The following is a 27,991-nucleotide window of genomic DNA, read 5'->3' on the forward strand; positions in this document are numbered from 1 at the left end:
CATTAAGATCGATTGTGAATCTTGTGTGAATCCACTTGCAAATCTGACTACGAATAAATCACCTCTTTGAAGCCAAGTACCCATAGGGTTTTTCGTCCTAGGGTTTGAGATGAACACCCAGTCCAAACTTCACAATGACAATATTTTTTTTTTTTTGAAAAAAGCAAAGGCCTCAAGCCCAACGAGACAGGAACCCAAAAGGGACAAACAACACCAACAAAGCCAAGACTACATATTTCTGTCTTCCAACATTAACCTCTCTAAGGTCTCAAGATAATCAGAAGGTAAACCATCCCTTTCGTCAATATCCCAACCATCCACATTAACTGAAGCCCACTTTGCCAAACAGTCAGCCACTCTATTCCACTCCCTGGGGATATGACAAAAAGAGACAAAGTCTAGGGAACTGCACAGATTCAAAATCTGTATAACCACTGAAGCTAATTGCTAGCTAACATCATCCAAACTATGTTTATTCAGCATATCCACAAAAATCTGAGAATCTGACCCACACATGATCCTCTTCCAACCTAAAGAATACCCTCTCTCTACTGCAATCTTAATAGCAAGGGCTTCCATCAAATTATTAGAGTGCTGGCCTTTATAAATAGAGAAGAAAAAAACAGCACCACCATCATTACCCCTACCTATACCTCCAATACTAGCATGTCCTGGGTTCCCATGAGAAGATCCATCCGTATTAATCTTCAAGACCCCAATAGGAGGAGTTATCCACCTCCCATCTCTACAAATCCTCTGCTTAACATAAGTGGGCCTGTTACCAGTAGAGTAGCCCATTCTAGTACCCCCCAAGTTCAAATTCCTTACAATAGCATAATCACTAGGATCAACATGTTCAAACATATCACACTTTGCAGAGATAGTTGCCTGAAGCCTGCTAATTATCTTTTGCCACAAATGAAAGCTCCCCAATTTGAAATCACAAAAAATCCTACGATTTCTTTCCAACCAAAGATTCCACATAATAAAAGTGGGCCTAGTAGCCCAAGCCACCTGAAGAAAGGATGTCTTCGCTGGAGGTCTGCCCAAACTCTCTTAGAATTCAAGTAAGGAGGTAGCGTGAATGCAGGCATGTTGCCATGCTTCCCACCACCTATGCCAGATCTCTGGAGAAAAAGGACATAAAAAAAACAAATGGGAGCTGCACTCCTCACTGTGCTGACAAAGAACACAAATAGAGGGGCCTTGAAAACCTCTCTTGCGAAGATTCTCCCATGTGAGGCATTTCCTTTGAACAACCAACCATAAGAAAAAAATACATTTGGATCAAGAAGAGCTGTTTCGTACCTTCTTCCACTAGGGCACATCTGCCAGACCATGTAAATGCTTGTCTAACATAGCATAGCCTTCAGCAACAATAAATTTACCTTTTGGGCTGGGACTCCAAGCCAGAGTGTCTCTCTCTTTAAGGGAACTGTAAATCCTGCCCTCTAAGATATTAACTGGTTCAACACGATCCTCAACAGAGCCACCCAGGGGCCACTCATGAGGATCCTTTCAACAAGTCACCTCCACCTGACTTGAACGCCTAACTGTTTTAAAATCTTCCACCTTAATCCACCCAGCATCAATAAAAATATTATATAGGGACTAAAGATGGGGAAAGCTAGACATAATAGGAAGGTGACCATCCCAAGGGTCCAGCCAAAATAGAGCATTAGAACCTCTATTACAAATCCAAAAAAGACCATCCTTAATAAGTTGAGCTCCCTTCTTAAGAGTGCCCCAGATACAAGATCCCTTGCCCATCAAAGCAAGGCGCGACACATCAGGGCTATCAGCCCAAGGAAGGTACTTAAAGGTATCTTGGCCCAGTCCTGATCCTGATTATTGCATCACCTCCAGTACAACTTGGCCCCCAAGGCTTTAATAGTAAGAGCATTAGCTCGAAGACCAAGGCCATCAACATGCTTTGGTCTATAGACAAACTCCCACTTGACTAAACTTCACTTAGAGGAGAGAAGACTGCAAGACTAGAGAAATTGGCGAGACAAAGCATCAAATTTTCCCACAAAATTGGAAGGGGGAACCTGCACAAAGCACCTATAAATTGGAAGAGCCTGTACCATAGTCTTCAGGTGAACCACTCTCCTAGTAGAAGAAAGCCACCTGTAAGTCCAATGACTAACCTTACTTTGAAATTTGTCCAAAACTCCTTGCCAAAAAACTCTACGTTGAGATCCCAAAGCCAAAGTGATTCCAAGATACATTAAAGGAAGAGAACCAATCCGGAACCTGAGGATCCTAGCAATCCTGTTCTGAATAAGCCGAGGAGTATTAAAGAAATAGATGGAAGATTTATCCTCATGAATTCTCTGACCTAAAGCTTTCAAGTAGATGTCCAAGGCTCTCCTAAACTTCACTACCTCATCGATTTTGGCCATGCCCATCAACCCAGTGTCATCCACAAACTGAAGATGAGAGTAGGGGGGTAAAGTGTTGTTCCGACTCTAGCCTTGAATAAGTCCCTACCTCACCTAAGATTTAATAAATCTGCTATGACCCTCCGCCATGATGATGAATAAATAGGGAGATAAAGGGTCCCCTTGCTGAAGTCCCTCAAAGGTACTAAACAACTCAGAAGGTTCTCCATTAATAAGAACTGAAAAGGAGGTAGAGGTCACACAACTGAGAACCCAATTCACCCACTCCTAAAATCCAAAGGCCAAAAGGATTTTTCGTAAGAAATCCCAGTCCACCCGATCATAAGCCTTAGCCATGTCAAGTTTAATAAACATAGCTTTCTCCTTAGAGGTAGCCATAGAATGAATAGCCTCCATAGCTATCACAACACCATGCAAAATCTGTCTTCCTCCAACAAGACCGCCTTGTTCCATAGAGATCAGGTCACAGAGAAATGGCTTGAGTCTTTCAGCAATCAATTTAGTGATAATCTTGAAGATCACATTACATAAAGCAGTAGGCCTGAATTGATCCAAGCTTTTATCCCCATCTTTCTTAGGAATGAGAGCCAAGAAGGTAGAGTTCATAGATTTTAACATTTGTTTATTCCTATGGGATTCCTGGACCATTGCTAGCAGATCAAATTTTATAATCTCCCAAAATTCTTGAAAGAACTCGATTGGAAACGCATCTGGGCTAGGAGCCTTACCTTTCTTCATATGAAACACAACTTCCTCCAACTCAGGCAGCAAAATAGGACGCAAGAGAGCATTGTTCATCTCAGCAGAGACCAGATGGAGAATACAGTTCAAAATGGCCCTCTCCTCCACCATAGCAGTAGAGTCCTCTTTGGTGAATAAATTCGAGAAATAATTGATAGCTTCCCCGGAAATATCTTCCCTGGATGAGAGTTGAACCCCTTTCGAAGAGACGAGAGAGGTAATAGAATTCCCATACCTCCAAGCTTTAACAGAGTTATGAAAGAAGGCAGTGTTTCTATCTCCTTCCCGAGGCCAGTCCACTCGAGACTTCTGCTTCCAGAAAATCTCCTCACGCAACTTCCACTCCTCTAAATCCTTAAGAGCTAATGACTCAGCTTTACTAAGATCAAAAGTCATTCCGTGATCTCGGATCTGACGTGTGACATTGTCCAACTTAGACTAAGCTTCATCTTTTGAGCATGCAGGTTCCCTAAACATTGTTTATTCCACCTCTTGATCCTATACTTCACATGCTGAAGTCTCTTTCCAAAAGTATACATAGCCCTACCATGGGCAGGCATCCCTTCATACCACCAGTTCGTCTTAAGATCCCGAAGAGAATGATCCCGCAACCACATTAATTGAAATTTGAAAGAAGGATTTTTGGAGATTCTATGAGAGATAGCAGAAAACTTGATAGGCCATTGATCAGAGCCCCTCCAATCAAGAATTTATGAGCTGGTAGACCACTTGTCACTCACCCAATAGCAAGAGACCAGAAATCTATCAAGCCTTTTTGAAATAGCTTCTCCACCACTTCTCCTATTATTCCATGTGAAGGCACCATTAATTGGCTTAACATCAATGAGATTTAGAAAGCCAATATTATCTCTGAGCAAATTTGAAGAAGGGTCCAATCTAACTAACCCTCCTCATTTTTCCTCTAAGTTGGTAACAACATTAAAATTCTCCAGCCAAAATCCAAGGGAGAAAAGGATCTAGGGACCGAACCAAATTGATGTGGGACCAAAGACGAGACTTACCCAGATAATCAGTGGGAGCATAGATATTAGAGAAAAGACATCTTTCTCCAGTCTCAAAGCTAGAAGCGACCATAGAAATGGAATAATGGCTCGGAAACCACCACAAGGGGGTAACCTTCCTCGGGTTCCAGAAGCAAGCAACCCCCCCTGAACTGCCATGAGCACCAACTCCTTGGTTGTGGCCAAGGGGCCAGACGCGAGGAGCACAATTGGCTAACCCATCCATTGTTAGCTTAGTTTCCTGGATAAAGACAATATCAGGTTACTGAGAATCAATTAATTTGCGAACAACCTTTTGTCTAGGGACGCTGTTCATGCCCCTAACATTCCAAGATAGCTTAATCATTTATGGGCCTGGGAGAAGTGTGAGTCAATGGTTTTCACTGACCCAGATTCCACCGATGTATCTCCCATTAATTTTACCTTCTCATTGTCCGTTTTACGACCCGCCTTAATAGACTTCTCCGCCGGTCCCTTCTTTAAAGATTTTTGTTGTAAACCAAGACCATGAGGGGCCTTGCTAATCTTTCCTGATTCGAGGGTCCCCACTAATGGAGAACCAGCCTGTTTGCTAGCAACCACTCCCCCCATAGAAGCCAACCCCCCATTAGGATCTGACTCTATCGGAGGTTGTAAAGGCAACTCAGTATCCATCTGGCCAACCTGAAGATTCTTCTGAGGCAGGGTAGGCACAATGACAAAATATGAAATAAACAAAGTTGTGAAATTTTCTTTTTGCATTTGCTTATATATATCTCTTGCGAACTTTTAATTTTTATTTTGCATAAAGTGATCCTTTTGATTTTTAATTCACTTTGGGTCTTTGAAAAGTCACTCTAATGCATAAGGTCATGTTTTAAATAAAATAATTAATTAAACTAAAGTTACCCGAAAAATAATAATGTAAGGCAACTTAAATTTATTTCTTAAAATTTTCCCCCTCCAAATCCCGGAATTAGCCTACAAGAATGAAATAGGCTAGGAGGTCCTCCTTGAACACTTAGGTCAGAGAAGGAGACATTACAGTCCTCCCTCCTTGGAATTGCTTGTCCTCGAGCAATTGGAAATTTGGATGTTGAAGAATTTGGTTTACTTCCCAAGTAGCATCTTTTGGAGGCAACTCCTTTCAATGAACTAGATATTTTGATATGCCCTTATTTTTGAGTTCTTTTGTCAAGTATGAATGATAGCTTTTGGAATCGGATCAAATTCCCTTCCTCATCCAATGGTGGTAACTTTGGAAATGGAATGATATGCTGCTTGAGAGCCTTCTTAAGGCATGAAACATGAAATACACTGATTGTGTTCTGTAAGATCCAACTCATTAGAGACTTACCCATTTTGCATAATTTTGTATGATCCATAAAAACTTGATTTTATCTTTTTTGCGCCATTGCTCTTAAGTGAGGACTATCTATAAGGTTGCAACTGCAAGAACACCAAATCTCCAACCTCAAATTTCCTCTAGATCGTATGCCTATCGACATACATCTTTTGTTGGTTCTAAATGTGTTAAATTTTTACCTTCAAAGCCTTCATAATACTTTGATTTTTCTGCATCCAATCTCTGGCTTGTGGTGCTCTATTGTTAGCAATAAACGCGTCTATAAAAGATGTAGCATCAGACCCATACAAAGCCTTGAAAGGTGTCATGCCTATACTGATGTAAGGAGTGGTGGTGTAACATTTCTCTCCCAAATACAACTTGTTATCAACTAATTATGCACCCTTGTTAAACTCCCAACTCAACTACCTATTGAAAAATGGGATGGTCTCATAGAGTGTGGGCTCAGATGCTTGAGACCAACCTTGTCATGCCGCCGCCCTGATACCTTCCTAAATTTAACAGACATAACTGATTAGAAAATTGTCTGATTTATAAGACATCACAACTTTCTAATATCTAGTTGACTCCCTTGAGTTTGATAAAAATTAGGTAAAATGTTGGTCGACTCATTAAAAGATGGAAATAATATTAATAGAATTAATAATAATAATATTGTTATCTTAAATAGCCGACTACTTAGAGAGGAATTGCCCCCTTTTAAGCTAAACAGATTTACTAAGGCCAACCTTCTAACTTGAATAGTCGCCACATTCCATAAAGTTCCCTTATTTGTAAGAGTCACCTCTATTCATGAAATGTACAATGAAATAAATGAGATAAAACACAAACCCTTGGCTGGCCGACCTTAATATCTTTCCAAGACAAAAATGACATATAAATGATAGGCTAGTTGCAGACATAGGGGAGGAGAGGAGGCTGCAAGTGCAGAAGGGTATTGCAGCAATTATACTGTTTTACAAAAATAGCAATCTCATTGCTTATAAAGCAGCGATCTCAGTGATCTTAATAATAATTAAGGTAGAAATTTCAATATGTTAACAGCAGTAATTAGGTTAACGCATTACAAAGAGACACCACTTTTGAGGGAAGGGTTACTACAAGAAGGGACACAATCTTTCATTGTCAAGTGAAGGTTTATCTAAGAAGAATTCCATTTGAAGAAAGACAAAAACTCAGAACCAAACATATCCAGCGATGAATAGAGGCAGAAAAGGAATGCAGATCAGAGAAGATAGCAAATAATAAATGCCAAACAGCATTCAGGCATAAATCGAAGGAGACCAGCAGATTCCAGAATAGCAATCAGATCAGATCTAATCAACTGGCAGTGATACTCTAATTCATTGTGGCATGGATAAATATATATGTTCAATAAGTATGCCTGATATATATAGCACTATAATGCAGAATTCTTTACATATTAATATATGGTATAATATTTAGCACAAAATTCATATATATTAGACATGAATAATAATATGGATGTCATGTCCTCACCATGACGTCTCCATCCGCATTAAGGAAGAATGGGGAAATTGTCTTACTGGAAGTAAGACTTCACAATTTCCCGTCCATTGTAATTATCTGTAAACTCTGCAGTAGACTGAACCAGGTAAAGATCTTTGAATGCATTCCTTTGGTCCTCACCAATAGCGATTACTTCTAATTCTGAAAGGTAAATTAATCAAGCTATGTTATGACGGGATGGTTAGATAAAACAAAATAAAATGTCCTAACTGATAGTTATGAAGGAACAAATAATTATGAAGAGATACAACTCTTCCACAATAGCCACTACGGGGAAGAGACACAACCCTTCGGCTCCAAAGAAGAGATATATAAGGAACGTGCCCAGTAACCAGGAAGGATCATAAAACCATTGTTTCTTATCTTATAAAAGCACTTCATTCTGCAGATCGTTTACTTACTACAGTTGGAATGAGATTCCTTACACATAATATATGAAGTGTCGTTTGTACCATAGAAATGGGACTTGGACTTAGTGTGGACTCGGCAAGGGTGACTCGACTCAGGACTCGGCAAAAAAACTCGGCGTAGACTCGAAGGTAGGTCCCACTAACTAATAGGGGTTTGTTAGCAAACTGTAATCACCAACCACATCAGTTGCAATACCAAGGACTTGGAAAGGATAAGAGTGGAATGTCCACAAAGCATAAACATTAAGTTCAAGTCCGTAAGACCATTTCATCAAGTGCGGAGGAATGCAGAGCATTCTTCTAGATTTTTAGTAGCATATATTTCTGCACCAACTCACTTCATCAGTCCTCCAAGGACTAGAATGTCCTAGAGACAACATTTTCTCACTCAGGAACAATCAAGAAATATAAACATCCTTCTGTAGCATGCACAAATACTCATCTTAATATCATCATCATGCCATCTTTTCCATCAAGCTCATTATCAACACCAACATTTGTATCAGTACGTCATATATGGTGTAGACATCAGATACTAAGAAGGTGGACATCCACAACACAGATTATCTGCAACCAATAACCATTTGTTCTCTATCTCAATAACAATTGACAATCAGCTACCAACAACCTCCTCATAATCTGACAACATATGGCTTCATCATGACTACCTCAATCACCATATCATCAATGACAACACAATAAAGACAACACATATTGTCAGACATTAGGTTGACATCAATGACAATACATATTGCCAACAATTTACTGGTGTATGAAGGGTAGAAAGAAAGGGTTATTGTAAAAATTATTTGTCAAATATTTGAGCAGATTTATGGGACTCATTTGATCCCACTTTGTGAAGCAACATTGGAGCAAACTCATGCTAGATATGTGAGGGATGATCATTGAAGTTCATAGTGCAGATTCATGTGAAGTTAGTGCAGATTTGTGAGCCTATTTTGAATATAATATTGCAGATCCGAGTGGAGATTTGAGAGCAGAAGTTCAAGGCAGATTTGTGTGAAGGATGGGCAGATTTGTTGAAGACCTTGAAGGGATCTAGGGCAGATCCAACAACATCATTATTACTTTACATTTCGAAGGTTGGTGTCTTATACTTTGTGAGATTTGGAGTTTGGAATGAATGAATGAATGAGTTTTAATGACGTCAACGAGATCATCAATCTATGGGACCAAGAGCATATTTGTTAACAATTTTCAAGTTCTTTTCATTGTCGACTCTTCTGTTGTGAATCTTGATCAAGAAGCCCATCATTTTGTGAAGTCTCCTTAAATAACTCGTTTAGACTACTCCCCTTCAAATTGCCCTCATATTGTGTACGTATATCCTCATATGCAGCACACTCAAAGATGAAGTTTCAGTTTCCACCACTTCTTTATTTCAGAAAAGCCAAATCTTTTCATCCCACTCCTCCTTAGGTACTGCCCATCTACCTGTCTCATATCTAAGATGGTGGGATCCATTTCTGATTTGTGCAACTAGAAGTCAAGCCTTTCCCTTAATTGCTGCCCTTAGGCAATCTTTTTAATCATGCTCCCCCAAGTGGTTGAACTCTTTGATATAATGTGCAATTTTTTGACCAACCTGCTTTGTCGACATGGCAGTCCTAAATTTTTCAAACACACACTTTTTTATCTCATCATTATTGTCGGGGCAATCTTGCAAGTCAATGTCCCACTTGCTGATCCATTTGTTGTTCTGCTTCATCCAAGTCTTCTTCCTCCATTTTAATTTGTCCTCAACAACCATTTTGGGCCACTGTTGCTTATCCATGTTTTTAACTTTTTTTAAATAACTTAGTAAATGTACTACTGCTGAGGCTTCCATTGGGAACATTCTTGCTTCTTCTAAAAGAATGCCATAAGGAAATGTTGACTCAACTTTGAGACTACTAATGATTAGATGCTTTGGATTTTTTCTAATTGCCTCAACTTGTGTGTCTATAGCTGGAGACTCACTCAAAGAGATTGGTGTCTCTTGCTAAGTTGGTATTCAATTGTGGGAATGTGTCTCTAGTGGGTTGGTGCCTACAAATCTTCTGGAGGCGATTGGTGGCTCCTGTGGGCTGGGTTGGTGCCTACAAAATTTGTAAGAAGTTTTCAATACAAAAGCAATATTTTGTGTGGTTTTCACTTGCAAGGGTTTCCATGTAAATTGTGTGTTCATTTGTGTTCTTACTTGGTAGATCTTGCATGTGTGGTTGATTAAGCTTTTTGAAGTATTGATATTGCATCAAATCAAATTTTGAAAAGTAAACGCCTGTTATTATATTGATTCACCCCCTCTCTCAATATAATCATGTTCTCCTCAACATGGTTCTTGACTTGATGTTAAAAGCCGATGTTTGTTTAAAAGTGGAACACAATATGAAAATTTCCTGTGGATACAAGTAGTATACATGCAGACTTTTGAACTGTACAAACAAGTAAAACTCTGCCTATAAAGTGCTGACTTTTGCAATGCAATGAACAACAAAATGACAAACATGGTGCATGACTCTTACAACTTGACTGAAATGCTTGCCATGAAACCCTAGAGAAACTAACACATAAACTAGAAAAGATGGAAATGATTTTTTTTTAAAAGATTACAACACACTAAACTTCATTAACTCATTATTATAAATTTCATAGTCTAAAACCCTAGTATAGAATCAATATCACCGTGATATTCATAATGAATCCACTAACGTCAAAGAGAAAATCAATGTAAACAAATCCATGAATATCTATCACAAACTGTCATAAGGGATGAATCAGGGAGGGGCACTACATCCTCCCCCCCTTGGGCTTGACTTACTCTTGGAAGTCGCACAGCTAGGATGAAAACATGTACACATTGGTCCTGAAACTTTATTCAAATGATAACCGACTACACCTTTTCTTTAAAACAATTAGAAACATTCATATCTAATATTCTCATTTAATGATTCATCAACAAAACATCTTAATCCAGACATTTTCCTAACTCTAAGTAAGATAATGACAACAAAAGTGTTCCTTTATATTCTTCAATTACTCCTAATTAATGCACTACATTAGAGATAAGACAATATACTTAGCTTTTCACTATTTATATTAAGCATACTAATTTACTCAAAGACCTTCAAGAAACCATCATTTATCAACATTTTGCAGATTAACATTATAATTTCCATCACTAAGTATCCATAAAACAAAATCACAGTAACCTGCACTTTTAAAGCATAACAACACTTCTTAACGTCTACACATACGCACTTTTACCTAATATTTTCATATAGTCTAGAGAACTTACAAATTCATTTCAGCTAGGAAAACATATTCCATTTACTCAACCATCACTAATATTATCTAATTGCCTACCATGCCTAGTGCACTTCTCCGGGTGTCCTCCCTTACACTTACTACCAGAGGTTCAAAATGAACATGATAGAAATAACACTTACCACATAACTAGGGCCAATAATACAAAACATTCGGAATGACCACAATGAACATCGAAAGAGAAAGCTCAAATGGAAAGATTACCAATTTCAACATTAAATCATGAAAAATTGCTGGCAAAATCAACAATAAGTAAAGTGTGACCAGTGTCGCAGGATAAATAGAAAGAAGAAGTTAGTGGCCAGTCCTAGCATAAAGAAATCCAAAAAACAGATTAGCCCCAATGACACTAAATACAAATCACAAATAGCTCTAGACAATTTAACCAACACATCCAAATCCACATCATGCAGTGACTAATATCAGCCACACCGAAGGGAATAATCGCTGCACGACACCCAAGGACACAATGTCCTTAATGCGTTAGAGAATGTACACCAGACACATTAGACATAAATTTGTTCATGCATCTATATACCTTTCACAAGCAAATTTATGCAACTCTAAAAACATTCATAATTCCTATTTATTCGCAAACATTTACCATCTTTAAAACAATGCAATCTTTTACGAAAATTTATGCAATTATCCTTTATTAAAAACATATACAAGAAAGAGGTAAAGTGCATCATACTCACCCAAGGAATACACTCATTGCACAAATATCATTCATTTAGGATGTCCTATCTGCAAAATATTCACATTTACCAGGTTATGACTGAAATAGAAATAGATATCAGATTCTTAATTATTCACTCGATGATATACGACCACATACCATTAACTAGTCAATTTGTCCATTTAAACATGGAACTAAGCACCATAGCCTTACTTGCAACAATTTTGTTTACATATAAGGTCACACTAATTAAAATATATACATACTCTTGTCAAACTCATCTCCTATCAGCCCTTAAATACAATCATTAACAACCTTAACATTTCTAGCAACTCTATGAAAATTAACTACTATTAACATGTTATAATCTTATTCAATTCATTATCAACCATTCTACTAGAATTGATTGAACTCTCACATTCAAATAAGGTAAACAAATAACATCATTTCTTAACCTATTCGTTTGATCAAATAGAACGTTTTATCAAACCACGCAAAACTTTTATGAAACTAAGGACTCAAATAAAGACACAAAAGGAATGATTTCAAATCTCCTTTACACATTATACATACAATGTACCAACTTTCTCATTTACTATAACATGATCTACTAACCTAATATTTCATAAGATTTCCTATGTCATTCATGCAAAAGATATTCTACCTAACTTATTCTTCTTAAATAGAAATCATAGATGCAATACATGAATTTTGATCTTCAATGCAAATTTATTCTAACCAAACTTCTCTTTTAATGTATGCAAAATATTATTCACCAATGCACATTCAATACTTCTATTTAATATCAGATACACTCCTAAGTATTATAAATCCTTTATCCAAAAAGGGGAAGGAGAGAGAATGCTATTAATCAATTAATACATACAAGCAAGATCGTACATGGATGATTAAATTCCTCTAGGCATACCATATTCATTTTACAGTGTGTTACCTACAACATTCTCTAAAACATGCGAATCCAACTTTTCATTAGATCTCCTAAAATTACATATGCCACTAGTAGTCTTAAATCCTTATTGAAAGATATGATCTATACGAACAATCTTTTCTTACATGCATGATCACATATAAACACTCAATAGTTTCTAATTGGTACCAATACATTATCAGTTACTATCAAGATAGGAGAGGAAGGGAAGAGAAAGATATCATTGAACTGCTATTTATATAAAGATGCACTCCCTGCAAGCACTTCACATATGCATCATGATCAATAATAAGTCATATTTATATGCAAAATACAGACACTTGATTTTAGTGTTCATAAGAAAAGCAATGTTTACTCCTATGTAATAAGCTAATCTTTTAGAGATAGGATCACTTAAGAGAGTACAAACAACTTTCCCTCCTATTCTATAACTTGCTCATTTATGTACCGAAAACAATCTTTAACATTCAAGTAAGCATTAGAAGTTACAAGGCAAATCAAAGCCACATATAATCATTTAAATATTGTTTACATCAAGAAGATATGCGCAAGAAACAAACACACATGTTGCACACGATTATGATTTTCAGAGGGAATGGGAGAGAGAAAACACAAGGCAAAGAACATCTAAAATCTCCAAGGTCCTAATGATCCTTCCAAACATAAATTCCCAAGAACAATCACAAGACATGAGAACAATATTGCTCAACACACACAAATCTAAGGGCTACAACCTTAACCAAAGATCCCAGTGTTTGCAACGCTTGCTCTGATCCCAGATGTAAAATCCTAGTATAGAATCAATATCACCGTGATAATCATAATGAATCCACTTACGTCAAAGAGAAAATCAATGTAAACAAATCCATGAATATCTATCACAAACTATCATAAGGGATGAATCAGGGAGGGGCACTACATTGACTCCGACATTTTTGACAAATCAAAATGATCAAATTCTTTCCTAAATCACCTATGACTGACACTTTTGACAATAAATTATTTTCCCTTGAAAACCTTAAATTTGACTTGATCTTGTTTGAACAACAAAGGGATTTTGCAGATTATATGAAGTGCTTGCAATACTTTTGAGAAGAAGATTTGATTGAGCTAATTAAACTTGGCGGATTCACAAGTTTAAAATTAGCAATTTAAAATTTGTGGACACTAGGGTGCAGGCTTAGGTGGTAGCATTTTTGGCAATTAAAGGGTGACAATTTTCATGTAACTTAGTCATTAAACTGATTTAATTTTCATGTTCTCTAATTCAAGTTGTCCAGAGGTACATTTCAGGTATTCTTTATCATTAAGTTTTTATCATATTTTTTAGTTTTAATTTTCAAAACTTTAAGTTAATCTTTCTGCCGATACTAATTGAAATTACAAGTCATTTGTGTGAATTGGGATATTATGGTGTGTTATCTTTTCAGAGGAGGGCCTAGACGGGGACACTGTTATTATAGGTGGGCTGGCAGCAGAGCATGAAGGAGCTTGCGTTTCCTTTAATAGCCAAGATATGGAAACTTCAACTTCAAAAAAAATTCTGAAGGATAGGAAGGCACGGAAGGGAGCTCCTGTAATTTATGATGCTGTTGCTCTTGTATTCGCAAAAAGAAAGAATGATGACATTGGTAATTAATCTCTCTTACTTTCTCTCTTTATTTTATTTCTAATGATCCTAAAATATATAGTGGTGGTGGGTATGGCAATTATATTTTGTAAAAGAAAAAATGATTCTCCATGTAGTTCTCTCCATTTTCTCTGTGACAATGTTGATCTATGCTTTGGTTTCCATCGGCTGCATATTTCCTTGATGGACTGTTCATTGTCAGGGCTATTTATGCTTGTTCTATATCTTATGTCTTGGGGTTTAAGTGTATTAGGTTTACATCTTGCCTTGTTTAGATTTTTTCTGTATTTTATGTTTGGTTACATTTAATGACTAAGGCAAGTTTTACTCTAGTGTATCTCCTTTATATTGGATTGTACTTGTTGAGTTGCATTGATTTTGTTATTCTTGAACTTCAATTTAATTTCATAGTTTCTTGTGTTATGCTCACTAAAGTATATTAAATAATCCTAGATTCACATTTTTGCAATGTTTTGCCGTAGACTTTTGTGGATGTGTTTGAAATGAATTAAAACAAATTTTGAGATATAAAATGCTCTTCTCAAATGAATTAAAACAAATTTTGAGATATAAGATGCTTTTCTCAAACGAACTAAAACAAAATTTGAGATAGAAAATGCTCTTTTCTATGTATAAAAAAAATAGGTTGCCAAGTTAAGATTTGATTCATGTAGGAATTAAATGATCTTACAAGTGAAAATGCATGTAAAGTGACTTGACAGTAGGTTGGAATAATTAACTAGAAGTTATAAGTTCAGGCTTTGCTATGAACTTTCATTGCGAACATATTCATATAACTAGAGCTGTTTTGTACTTGTCCTAATGGTGTTGGCAATTCTAGAGTTGTTGTGGTAAGCTAGATTAAAGCTGTCAAAGTTTTAAGAAAATGCAAATTGTCTCTTAGGTAAAAGGGCTACTTTTTTAGTTGTAATAGACATTTAGTTGTTTTCCACAATATAGAGCATAGTTGGAAAACTCGGCGAAAACTCATTGCGGACTCGTGAGTCCGATGGCGTGCTGAGTCGAATCGTTGTGGACTTGCGAGCTGCAGCCTGGCAAGTTGTCGAGTAAGACTCGCAATTTTCAGAGAAAGATTCGCATGAGTCCTAGGTTGGGACTCGCGAGTCTCGAGATAGGACTCTCATGTTCGGCTGTAAGCACCCAACAAGGGTTAAAAACACACCAAAAAAAACACTTTTCACTAATTTGTTTTTGCTCTTTGCTGTCTGTAGAAATTATTATGATTATCTGAAGTGACAAAAAACTCCAAAGGATCACAATCATGGCTTATCTTCTCTTAATAATGAAGAGGCACATCGGAATTGGAAAGATGAGCATTGGGAGATGGCCGAGTATTATGATTACCATATACCTCTCGAATATGAGTCCAAAGAGCATGAGGACACTCAAAGCGAAAAAGTGACTCCAAAATGGCATCATTTACATTTTAAAAAATAACTCTAAATACTCCAGCTCTAAACCCTTTCCAAATCCGCCTTAGGGTGGGGAGAGAGCAAGCATGATGATGAAGTTCACAAAGTCCGCCTTGGTGGTCACTGAAAAGTATGCCCTACTTGGTGAAGTCTTCAAAGTCCACCTCGGAGGTAGTCTAAAAGTCTGCCCTACTTGGTGATCTCTTGAAAGTCCGCCCTTGGAGGTAGTCACTCAAAAGTCTGCCCTGAAGTTAAGAGCATAAAGTCCGCCCTATGAAGGAATTTTGAAGTGCACAAACTAAATGAAGTCCACTGTAATGGGCACCCCGGAATGCCCAAAAACTGTACCAATTGCTGCTAGGAATTTTATCAAACAGTTTGCATCCAACTCCTTATTTCTCCGTTTAATGTTTTAAATTCCCTTATGGCTCCGGAAATGAAATGTTGGTTTGTTTTACATGGAATTGAAATCACAGAATATGGACAAGAATGAAACTACAATAATATGCAAACTGAAAATTGAACTACTGCTGATAAGATGTTATTTTCAGATTTTAATAAAATCAAATACATGGCAGATTATCAACTCACTAATTATTCCAGCATTATTGACATAATACTCCAGCAATCATTTTCAATCTTGCTGCTACAGTGACATGAATAGTACCCGCGTGAATAGTACCCGCGTGAATAGTACCCGCGTGAATAGTGTTGCAGCAATATTAATTTGTCTTCAACAGGTCCAATATCTTCATAAAATCATCTCCTCAAAATGGCATAAGCATCGGACAAGTAGGGAAGAAGATATGAACAAACATTAAATCTGCCTGTAGCTGGAAATGCACCCAATCTGCCTGATAATGAAGCTGATAGCAATGGATTCCAAAGGCCAAACCCCAGGGGAATGACGTCTAGAATGTCACAAGAGAGGATAGACGTCCTCTAATGCCGAGAACGGATTTGCAACTCACACATACCAATTCTTCTCATATTCAACATATCTAATGAAGCCACAAACCCTTTCTTTTATTCTTTTTCCAAGGGTCCACTCAACTCTCATGGGCAATGTGGGATAAAAGATGAGCAATATAAAACATATATTAAAATATTCACTTATGTCTCCCTTGGGTATAGATCCCCATAAAATAAATATTAGAGTAACACTTTAATATTTTACAATTAAATTAAATGTTACTTTAATAAAACTTCAGGCATTAAAATGTATTAGCAATTGGACTCCGAATAATGCGAGTGATAGCTCGTCGGAAAGCTCTCACCGAGGAGTATCAAATCCAAACACTAAAACTGGCCTCCACTATGTCCTGCTGACTTACTAAAAATAGTAAGTATGCTTGAAACTAAGTAAATCAACTTCGTTTTGGCCCAAACTGGAAATGACTAGGCCAAAACACTCCAGGATACCCTTAAACCCTTCATTAGCCCTCGGGACCATGTAGAACAAGGCTAACGCACACACACTTGGTCAACTGCTAAAGTGGGGACATTACATCCACCCGAAGCATGATGATGAAGATCACTCAAAGTCCGCTTTGGTGGTCACTCAAAACTCCGCCCTCTTGAAGATCACTCAAAAGTCCGCCTTGGTGGTCACTCAAAAGTCCGCCTTGATAATCTCCCAAAGTCCACCTAAGTCAAAGGTGAAGCCAAAAATACTTGCTAAGTATTGAGAATAGGGAATATTCCTTGGTGATGTCATCCAAATCTTTATGGAATTTGAACTGAGTTCCAAATTAGAAAGTTTCTAGGAGGATATTTGAAGATCAAGTTCGAATGGGAGGTGGAAATTTAAAATAGAAATTTAGTTGAAAAAAGGATATTTGCAGATTGAGGCGATTTTTGGACTGAGTTCCAAATTAGAAAGTCTCTGAAAGATAAGAATTTACAAATTAGTTCGAATCAGAGACTCAAAATCGAAATAGAAAGTTGCAAAATGAGGTTTTCAAACTTGGAAATAGTGACAAGACAACTAACAATATTAGAAACAAATCTTTGGGAAAGGATATCATGTTTCTAATTGAAAGTTCGAACTTTATTACAAATAAGACATTTCTCCTTTCTTTTTCAACACACAAAAGTTCGAACTTGCTGAGCAAGTTAATAGCAAATTTGAGAGTTATTTTGCCGGCTGAGAGTTATTTCGAAGGAGATTTTGCAAGTTGGAAACGTGTTGGAGAAGATCTCAAATAGGTTCTTGGATTCTCAACCTCCTCCTGCCAGTTTCTACTCAGATTATTGAATAATTTTTGACTATTTTGGAGTTGAACCAGCTGATAGAAGGCAGATTCGTCGAATTTTCTGAGTTTTCTTTTAAATTCCTTCTACCTTCTCATCTTATTCTCATTCCATCGAAGGTGAAGTTGGTTAAGTGCAGATTTATTACATTCTCAGAGTTTTCAAAATTTGTTGAAGATGATTTTAGTGGATTTCTCCAAATTTTCAGTAAGAAAGATCATGTTGGACTGAATGGGATGAGGGTTTTCAAAGTTATAAGACCTGGTTTTTGGATTGAAATCGTAAATACCCCTAGAGTGTGGAGTTTACATGTAAAAATTCCATTTTCATGACTAAGTATGAAAAATGAAGTAAAAGCTTCAAACACTTAGTCATTCACAACCTCAAATTTTTTAATCTAAGTTCTGATTTCAAACTTAAGTTTCGTCTTTATTCGCAGATTTCGGGCACGATGAAGTTCCAAGTAGACAAGGATGCTCCTCCTGAATCGAGAATGAATTCAAAATGGAAGAATATCAGTGATACCAACCTCGGGCATATCAATCTGAGGGAGTTCAAGAAGCGGATGTTCGTCTTAGATAACCTTGTGCCTACCGCAACCACACAAAAAATGATGAAGAGTGGTATTGTGCATGTTGTTGGCTTTCTCCCTACCATGTAGTGCACAGAGTTGGTAGCTGAGTGCGTTAGGCACTACAACCTTGTCAGTAGAGATATTGTGGCACCAGATGGAAGAGTGTTGGCCAATATTAGTGATGAGGCCATAAGGGAAGCTTTCAGAATTCCAGAATATCATAATGCTATATATGTGACCAAGGATGAGGCTGATCGAATGTATCAAGACCATTTGGAGGAGTACGATGCCATCATTAATCATTCCTGGTTGGACAAACCAAGAAAGGGTGCCTCCAAATTACAGAGGAAGAGCTTGGTAAGGGTGTATTTTAAAGAAGATATTGGAGATATGATTGTCCCGTTGAATAGAATAATGGGTAATCCCCAAGGCGCTCCATTTGAGCCTTGGATGTATTAATTCATAAACGAGATAATGAGTGGAGTCAAGATGATTGACTGGGCTCGGATGATAAGCAATAACTTGGATAGCTAGCTGAGAAATATGGATGAGCTCATACTTGTTCTATTCCCTGGCTAGAACCTATAGATACAGAGGCCTCACCTGTAAAGGGGAAGTGGGAAATAAAGAGAATCAATTTCTTGTTTATGATTGTTATCCCCAGCTACACATGGAAGAAAAGTTTCATTTCAAGAGGGTAAATGATACATTTTTGATGCACATCACATGAACATTGCAAGGTGGATTACATCAGAGACTCTCTCAAGAGTCTATGGACTTCATAAGTAGATTCAGGTATTGGTATATTCAATACCCGAAATTCACCTATATCAGAATTGAGGGGTTTTCCGGATCTCCCTATAAGTTCCTAGTCTACCCTACCAACTGAGTTGTGCTACTGGAAGTTGTGAGGCAACTAGAGGGCTAAATGACAGTTCAAAGAGATAAGCAGAAGAAGGCAGGAACATCCTCTCTCACGATTGGAAATGGACTAGAGACATGCTCGTCATCACAAGCCGCTGCCATTGTAGGGAAAGAGTTGGCTTGGTACCCTTTCTACCAATACAAAGCAAGAAAGAACTTTGATCCATTCCATAAGATGAAAAAGCTAGAAGGGATGACATTTGAGCACAGAGTTGATCTGGAAGATTATTGGGGTAATGCAGCCGATAGTTTCGAAATCAGGAGAAGATTTTGGTCAAGGATTCCCCTAAGTATGGTGAGAGCAACAAAAGTATTCAGAGTTGTTGATCAAGTAGAAGACAGTCCTGAGCTTCAGCAGTCAGGCTTTGAGAAGATGAGGACTGAGCCAGTGGCCTTGGTTGATTGGTCAGAAGGAGAAAAGTTAGATTTGGTAGACCTTATGAGATCAGTGGTCGAATATTCCAAGTGGTGGACATCCGAGAAGACAAAGCAACTAAAGTCCAAAGGTGTTACCCTGACTTATGATTTAATGGGAATAGATGACTCTCTGTCCTCCAACCCTTGTATCTCTGCAGGCAATGCTTGGATTCTAGAAAGTGTTGGGTCTCGGAAAAGAAAGGAACTGGTTGGAAGCTCTGGAAAGGCCAGGGGAAAGAAAGTTATTGGGGAGAGACGTGAGTCCAACGAAGGTCATTCCATTCTGAGTGCCGCATCTGCTCTGCCTGACCAGAATGCAGTTGAAGAGCAAGAGATGGACACAAATATGGGGAATAATGAAGTGAGAGTGCCTTATCCTTCGATTAAAGAAATAATGACAGAAGCTGTCCAAAGCCCAAACAACGAACAAGTTTTTAATGCAGCCACAAAAGTTGAAGAACTTGAGCCCCCAGTAGTTTTCCTTGATGGTATAGTTACTGGACCAGGAGGGACAGATGATGGATTTGATCAAAACACTGTGGAGCAGTCAACCATTCCTGATTGGTTGAGAGAAAGGATAAGGGCTAATGTTCCTAATGAAACCCATTCTGAAGAGAATACAACAACATTTTTGGCAAAGGTGAACGAACCAGTTGTAATTAAGCCACCTATGCCAACTAAAAAATTCTCTTTGATTTAGAGGGATAGTGCAAGGTTCAAAATAGTTTAGATAGCTGTGCCAAAAGAAGGAAAAACTCGGGACAATATTGCTCCGGAAGATTATAAGATTACTACTGTAGAGTTAAGTAAGCCTACTCAGGACCAAGAAGTCCAATACTTTGATGACTCTTGCAACGCCCTCAAGGCAAGGCTAGCCAAGGAGAAAGAAAAAAGAAAGAAGGTTGAGGAAGAGAATCAACAGTGGAGGAAATATGTCCTCCATCTAACCAGGCCACTCAACTAAGAGATACTAGTCACCCCTCCGCAGCCTCTTCAGCAAGAGTCGATGAAAGATTACGAGGACATGAAGGGCACATTCATGCAAGCTAAGGAATGGATCTCAGATGTTTCAGCATGTGCTGACATACTTGTAGAAAATTTGGTGTCAGCATATGAGTTGGCTTCTTCGTTGGTCAACTGAATTTAGGACTTAGCTGCAAATTGGGAAGATGTTGAAGAAATCCAAGATGAAATACTTCCACAATTGAGGGTTATCCGAGGTCTGTCAAAACGAAGCTTAGTTGATGCAGGTGTCATACAGGCTGGGGATAGGTATGACTATAACACTTGGTATTATGCTTTGGTCACCAGGATTGAAGTCCTGAAGAAATCTGAAACTAAGTGTTTTGAGACGGAGGAAAGTGTCAGAGAGATTTTGAGTAAGTTGTTTCGTGTAGCATTAGAGATCTGGAAGAAAGAGGGTATACGAGAAAAACACCTGCAGGCAGACAGAGAACTTGAGAGCCAAAATTTAGTCGAGCTTTTTCAAAGACTCGAGGATGATTGATAAGGGCGATCTCTCAATGATTGCAAGTTTTCTCCTCATTGACGAGAACTTTCTTGTCCAGGCAGTTGAGTGGGAAGGCATCCTCGCCACGTGTACTGATGATGTCCACATCATCGACTTCCAGATTAGGAACCTGCCAAGTGTCACTATGGAAGAGATTAGTGCTCATTGTGTCTAGATACATTGAATTTGCAAAAGGGGAAACTGGACACTCACCTCAGTGACAATAGCAGTTGTGCCACTTGTCATGTTCTCATTCTTTCAAATTGATAGTCTTGGGAAACCCTAATTAGGGTTTATAACTTTCAATCTGGGCCCTTGATCACTGTTTGACCTTGACCGTTCATTGATTTCTGAAAAACTATATAAGGCTACCTCCTCTCATTTGGAGAGTGTGAGGTTTTTGATACATTGTTGCGTGAATGTCATATTTTCAAATAATATATTGCATGTGCGCTTTCTCATAAGGCTTTGTAATCTCTGTTGTTTGAGTGATTAGCATGGTTTCAATTTCCTCAACACATTAGTTAAAGTTAATTTAGATTTGCTTTCATGTTGTTAGAATTGAATGAAGGATTTGATAAGTGTTAATTGACGGTGTATCTCTGCTCATACTTTTGGTGAATGGATGATTTCCATTTCATTGTGCAAATTTAGTCTGAGCCTATCCTTTGTGCATGCCAACATTCCGATCATAAGCACAACCCGTTGAAGATTGCACCCGCTTTGTGTAGTTGTCCTTAGTGTGGCGAAGCAAAGTGTGGTTTCTCAAGAGCACCCGGTTAATACCGTCTCCAGAATTCGTAGGTTTAGATCAGCTTTCTTAAACCCTTTCCCTTTTTCCCTTTTTGAAAGTCTAAATCCCGAAAATCCAAAACAAAGAGAGAGCCTGAAATCGATAAATCTATCTGAAGTCTAGAAGCTTGAAAGACACTTGTTAACGTAAGTCCCCCTTGAGATTTTCAGCATACACTACCCAAGTAGCTATCCCACTAAAGTCGCTTGTTCGCACATATAGACCTTGGAATCAGTAGTGATTTTTCAGGAGAGGATAGAATACCTTCGGGTATCTTATTCTAATGTTTGGTAGATGATAAAACAGACACCAACAAAACCCTCATGCAATATTTTCTTGTATCCTCTCAACAAATCAAATCATGCTTTAAACTCAAAGTTCTACTTCCTCTTATAGCTTTTTGGTTGAACAATAGGGTTCTTTTGGGCCCTAGGGAATTTCCATACACTTAGGGAGTCAAAACAACAATAACTCAGTTCAGATTTTGAATTTGAAGCATTCACTGTCGATTGACACTTGAGCAATTGCGGTCTAGACTTGGCCACTACTACAATATTGGCCCCATTTGCCTACTACAATATGGATCACACTTTCCTTCTTAGGAGGTTTTTGGTCCCTCAAAAACTAAATGACACTATAAATGTGGAAAGAGTTTTCCTACATTCTCTTTGAAATACCACTTTACTCAACTCACTTTGTGATCGTTGAGTCCTATTTCAGTTTTCCTTCGACTTCTTTTATTACAAAGAACAGGCATTTCACGCTTGTCCAGCGGAGTGTAATCAGAAAACAGAGTCACTCCCACTTGTTTAGTGGTGAGTGTGGTTGCACAAGATGCAAATTTGAGACCACTGGTGGTACTACCATCCAGGGTATATTACAAGATTAGAAAAAATATGTGCTGGTATAGAGTGCTGATCATAAATAAAGTCTGTTGCAACAACCCCAAAGTGAACCAAATAACATGAATAAATCGGCTTAACTATGAAACAATAGCAAAATACATCGTATGAATGATATGGAAGGCTGGTGCAGTTATGAGAGCACTTTGTTGCTGTTGATAAACTGCCAATTCAGAACTGAACACATTGAGAGCACAATATAAACTGCTGAAGACAATGCTTGGAAGCACCCATCAGAAATCAGAATTGAAACACCAATCCAAACTGTACGACCAGCAAGAAAAACAACCCAAAACATCAAGGAATACCTCCAAAACTCTTGTCAACATTGGATAATGGCTTGGTGCTATTGAAGATGATAGGAATCTGTTGCTTGCTGAAATTTGAATAAGATTGAAAAATTATAAGATCCTTCAAAAACTAGAATTTGCAATGTGACTTTTATAGATTTGAAATCCATCTCAAACATCCTTGAACTATACACATGAAATATGCCTTGAAGTATAAGGAAGTAAATGTTTATATGTAAATGTCACTTACACTTAAATGTTTATTTCATCCACAAACACTGTAAGACATTTCAACACAGAATGGCAATCTTATTGAAGCATGTGCAGGTCGGAAATGGGTTTTTTAGCAGCTATTATGATAGGTTTAGTGAGATGTACAACCCCTTTTTGATAATGCAAACACCAAAAGCTTGGCTAAAAAATGATAGCAATGAGAGTGCCTAGGTTGGGTGCCACCCAAGAGTCAACCAAACTGGAGAAAAGATAAGTGCTTGATCAAACCTCATACCTAGCTACATGTATGATTCAACTGTCAACATATGGTGGTACAACCTCCCCACCAAACTCCTTCAAAAACTCATCAAACTCAACAACAAACAGCATTATCAAAACCAAAAACAACTCATCAAAACACATCAAATACCTTTATCTCTAAAGAAACCAATTGAAATTACACTTACAGGTGTAGCTATGACCTCTATATGAAGCCACCTAAACCAGCTAGGGGGATTTTTGCCCTTGAAACATAAATTTCAAGACGGTTTTCATCCTTAAGAAAATTGGAGATGAACACACGTTCTCTCTGAAGTAGAAACAAATATCATAACATGGTTAACGTCAACAATGATCTCTCAATGTCATGTCCCCTCCTTGATCGTTATATATGTAACAATAAATATAATATTTATTAAGACAACTAAAATGGAAGGAATCTGAACATAGATAGCATCCAAGATAATCAAAAGCGATTAATGAACATTGGATCGACATCCAAATTAATACGTCTCCACAATAACATTAAGGATTAATTAGAGTCAATGGCACTAAACTAAAGGATTAATTAGAGTCAATAACATAGATAGTGATCCCTGACTAGTAGGGACATTACACTCAACCTCCTTTTATAACATTTTAGAGGGAAAATAAGGATAATAAAATAATAATTTCCCTATTTCCTCCGCAAACTCCTTTTAATAAATAATAATTCGTTATGTACAAAAAAGGTCCATTGTGCATAGGTGTCCCCTTGGAGGTGTTACCTAAACACCTTTTAAATTATACTTAGTTGCCTCTTTAATATTTTCTCCTTGGGGAAACTTAAGTAATAATTATTTAATAATTTAATAAATGACTTAAGTTACAGAAAGTGTCAAAATGAGACAAATGTGAACTTCTAATCATACCAATAGGTCAATGAGAACTGAGGACGATGAATTGAAACAACTTAGTGAGTGTCTAAAAATAGCTTGTTTTCCCAAGAAGTTTGGAGATCTCTCAAAAGGCTGGAATTGCATTCTGAAAGCATCACGAGGCTCACCAAGACCATCTAAACTTACTGCCATGAACAAAACCATTGCTTGACAAATCCCATGCTCTCCAAGAAAGTTGAAGTTCTCCCTGACCCACCAATCAGCTTATAGAAAACATCAAAACTAAGTTACCGGTTCGGGTTCGGATTCGGGTACGGATTCGCGGGTTCGGCAAAATTTTTTTTTTCTTGGGTACGGGTACAGGTTCATCCGTACATATATACATATATTAATTATAAATTTATATATATACACATATATTATATATATTTTCAATATATACAATCCATACAAAAATAAATTTTTATTGTTTTTTGACCCATGGGCCCCGTTTTTGGGAACCCACGGGCTTGGGTTCACCCGGGTCCTCCTGGATTCACCTGGGTCCTCCTGGATTCACCCGGGTCCTCCTGGGTTCGACCTGGGTTCCACCCGGACCCACAGGGAACCCGGCCACCTGGGAAGGACCCAGGTCAAACCTGGGCCGGACCAGGACCGGGCACGAACCAGGACCCGGACCCAAGCCAAAACCACAAGAACCGGTAACTTAGCATCAAAACCATCAAAACCCGACTCTCAACAAGTGAAACAGTCTCCCAAATGACTCAGATCAGTGATGCAACAGACCAACAGTCATCAAACAGACTTGAAATGACAAAATATGGACAGTGATAGGTTTGTAATTTGATTTCAGTACTTACTCAGGATTGTACGACTACAAAATATGCCCACAATCACCTCAAAACTGCTCTCCAACAGTCAATAATTTGCAATAGGTTACAGCGGGCCTGAATTTAGTACTGTGATAGGGCTGGGCAGTAGGTATGCTACTGACAACACTCACCAATTGCCTCAAGGACCACCCACCAACGATCAAATTCAATGAAAAATACATTCAGCAGTGAACAACAACCTTTAGTGGGTAGAAAGTAGGTAATCCAGGTCTACAACTCTCAACAAATTATTCCCAACACAGTCCCCAAGTGTTGGAACAGGGGTGGCAGCAATGGAAAATTCAGAAACTCATCATTGACCTGTTTTTTCACGCCAGAACTGATTGCAACAATAGTTTAAGTTCTTGGCACCTCCAAAGACCTGAAAGGAAGGCATAAAATCTTGGCGTTCTAGCCTAGAGGGCTCATACCATGCATAAACAAACACCTGAAATGTACGGCCCCGTCATGATAATTTCATATTTTCCACAAATAGCTTCAAAACTAGTCTTGTCTAGGTCGCTGAACCTCCTCAATGAATCATGGTGGTATGGTGTCCTGAAATTGTGGTATGGTCAACAGAGGAGCTTTGAAAACATCCTAAAACAAAACAACCAAAAAATCTCTTGAAATGATATCCAACAAACCCCAAAAACCTGCAAATCAGAAAACCTTGAAAATCTTCGGTTTTTAAGAAATTCGAACTATGAAACCTATGTAAACAAAGGTGATTCCTATGTGAAATCACACGAACGAGATAGGGACCATCTCTCAGATCCGAAATGTTGTTTGATAAGGTTTTTGGTTTTGATGAAGCCTTGGAAGAACTCTCTATTCAATCTGACCACATGCTGTTATGTGAACACTTTTGAATAATCCAAATGAGAGCCCAAGACCTCTTTTATAGAGTTGGAGGGAAAAGAGCAATTTTAAATTCAAAATAATTCATTTTCCTTCAATGCCCCTTTTGACAATTTAAAATTAACTTATGTTCAAGTCCTCGTCCCTAGGCATCCACTTAAGGGGATATAACGGTACTTAATAAAAATATAACACTAAAGTAAATAATAAAACATTAATATTAGAACTTTAGTGCATATTTTAAATATCCCCAAACAAATTGCAGAATGCACTGCCAAGGTACTGGAAACCAAAACTAATCACACCATGAGGTAACTAAAGTTGAGGAATGATGCCAGATGCTAAAAGGGAACTTACTAGAAATAGGTATGCTCTCAACGAAGTGTGGAGAACAGGCCAAGAGGCCAAAAATGCCTCTAAAAGTATCACTGCAATCCTAGATACCAATTGAGCTCCAAACCACCATCGGATGCCAAGAAAACTCGAAACCAGGCTCTCCAATAACATTGGAGTTCCCTTACCACCACCCAACAACCCTCAGGAACTTAAGAATAGGCTTAATGGAGTCACCTGCTAGCTAGGCCTGAGGGTGATCACATTGGGTGGTTGTTTCAGGCTTTCAGCAGCTAAAGGTGATCACGCATGCATCAGTTTTGATTTTGACAGTAGTCTACTATTGGGCCAACAGTCTTTAGCATGAAAATAATTTTTAGATGTTGGTTAAGGTATTGCCATGAAGAGACCACCAATTCTTTTTTATAGTATGTGTTGAAACTTTTGTAAGGAGCCATTTTGATTAAGATGTCACATTCTTTGTTATAAGTGAACCCAGAAACCTTAGAATTTAAGTTTTACGTTTAACAAGGTTTAGCTATTTTCATTAAGATGACACATTCTTTGTTAAGTGAACCCAAAATCTTAAAATTTTAGTTTTCTGTTAAACAAAGTTTGCTTAGGATTGCATTTATCTTTATTTTATACACTTGAACTTGAGAATAACTGCCATGCTAATTATTTTCTTTACAACAATGCAATTTTTGTGCAGAGTCTGCAAGAATTCACTTTAATCCTGCGGTCTCAGCAGGATTATCACCAGTAGGACCAACCTACAAGGCTATTTCGGTAAGGGTTTCAAGAGATGACGTGGAGAGGCAAACTGTTACCTGGCTTACTTGTAAGAGGGAAGGAATGCCTGCAGAGCTTGACGGACAGTCTGTACTAGAGGACTTGGATGATCAGGTTTATGTTTACATTAGTTGTTTTAGGATACTGTTTTCTTTTTTATGTTTATTGGGGGTTTACATTTTCCTTTCATTACCTATGCTGCTGTCTCCCTATCTAAAATTCGAAACATATTAGCTAAGAATAATTTAAAATAGACAGCAAATAAAGGGATTGAAAATACATAAATTTGGTCTAGCTTATTGGGTTATTTCCTCCCTTTTGATTATAAAAGACAAAGGGAAAGTGAGAATCTCTGTAGTGAAATGATTTCAGGAAACATAATAGTTTATTGTATTCTTATTGTATTTGAATCTCCTAATGAGATACTTTTCTTCTTTTTTTCAGATGTTAACATAACCAAGAAATGAGCATGCTTTTTTCCTTGATTTGAAGCTATAAGCATTTGGAACAGGATCTTATTACACTGCTTTATATTAATGTGATTTGGAGTATTATGTTTGTATCTATGCCATAGAAACTGTGGAAATGAGTTTTTCACAATTTCAAATTTTCTAGAATCAGAGTTAGGA

General features: G+C 37.8%; 1 protein-coding gene across 3 annotated transcripts in view; it reads left to right on the forward strand.

Annotated features, from left to right (window-relative positions):
- Positions 1–27,991, forward strand: part of LOC131029737 (F-box/LRR-repeat protein At5g63520) — a 251,491-nt gene that overhangs the window by 134,477 nt on the left and 89,023 nt on the right. For all 3 annotated transcript variants that reach the window (XM_057960372.2, XM_057960373.2, XM_057960374.2), the window contains exons 7-8: positions 13,839–14,039; positions 27,283–27,476. In XM_057960372.2, the coding sequence (XP_057816355.2) occupies positions 13,839–14,039; positions 27,283–27,476 (395 nt within the window). The remainder of the gene's footprint in view (positions 1–13,838; positions 14,040–27,282; positions 27,477–27,991) is intronic.

This window comes from Cryptomeria japonica, chromosome 9 (genome assembly GCF_030272615.1).
Source record: "Cryptomeria japonica chromosome 9, Sugi_1.0, whole genome shotgun sequence".
NCBI classification, from domain to species: domain Eukaryota; kingdom Viridiplantae; phylum Streptophyta; class Pinopsida; order Cupressales; family Cupressaceae; genus Cryptomeria; species Cryptomeria japonica.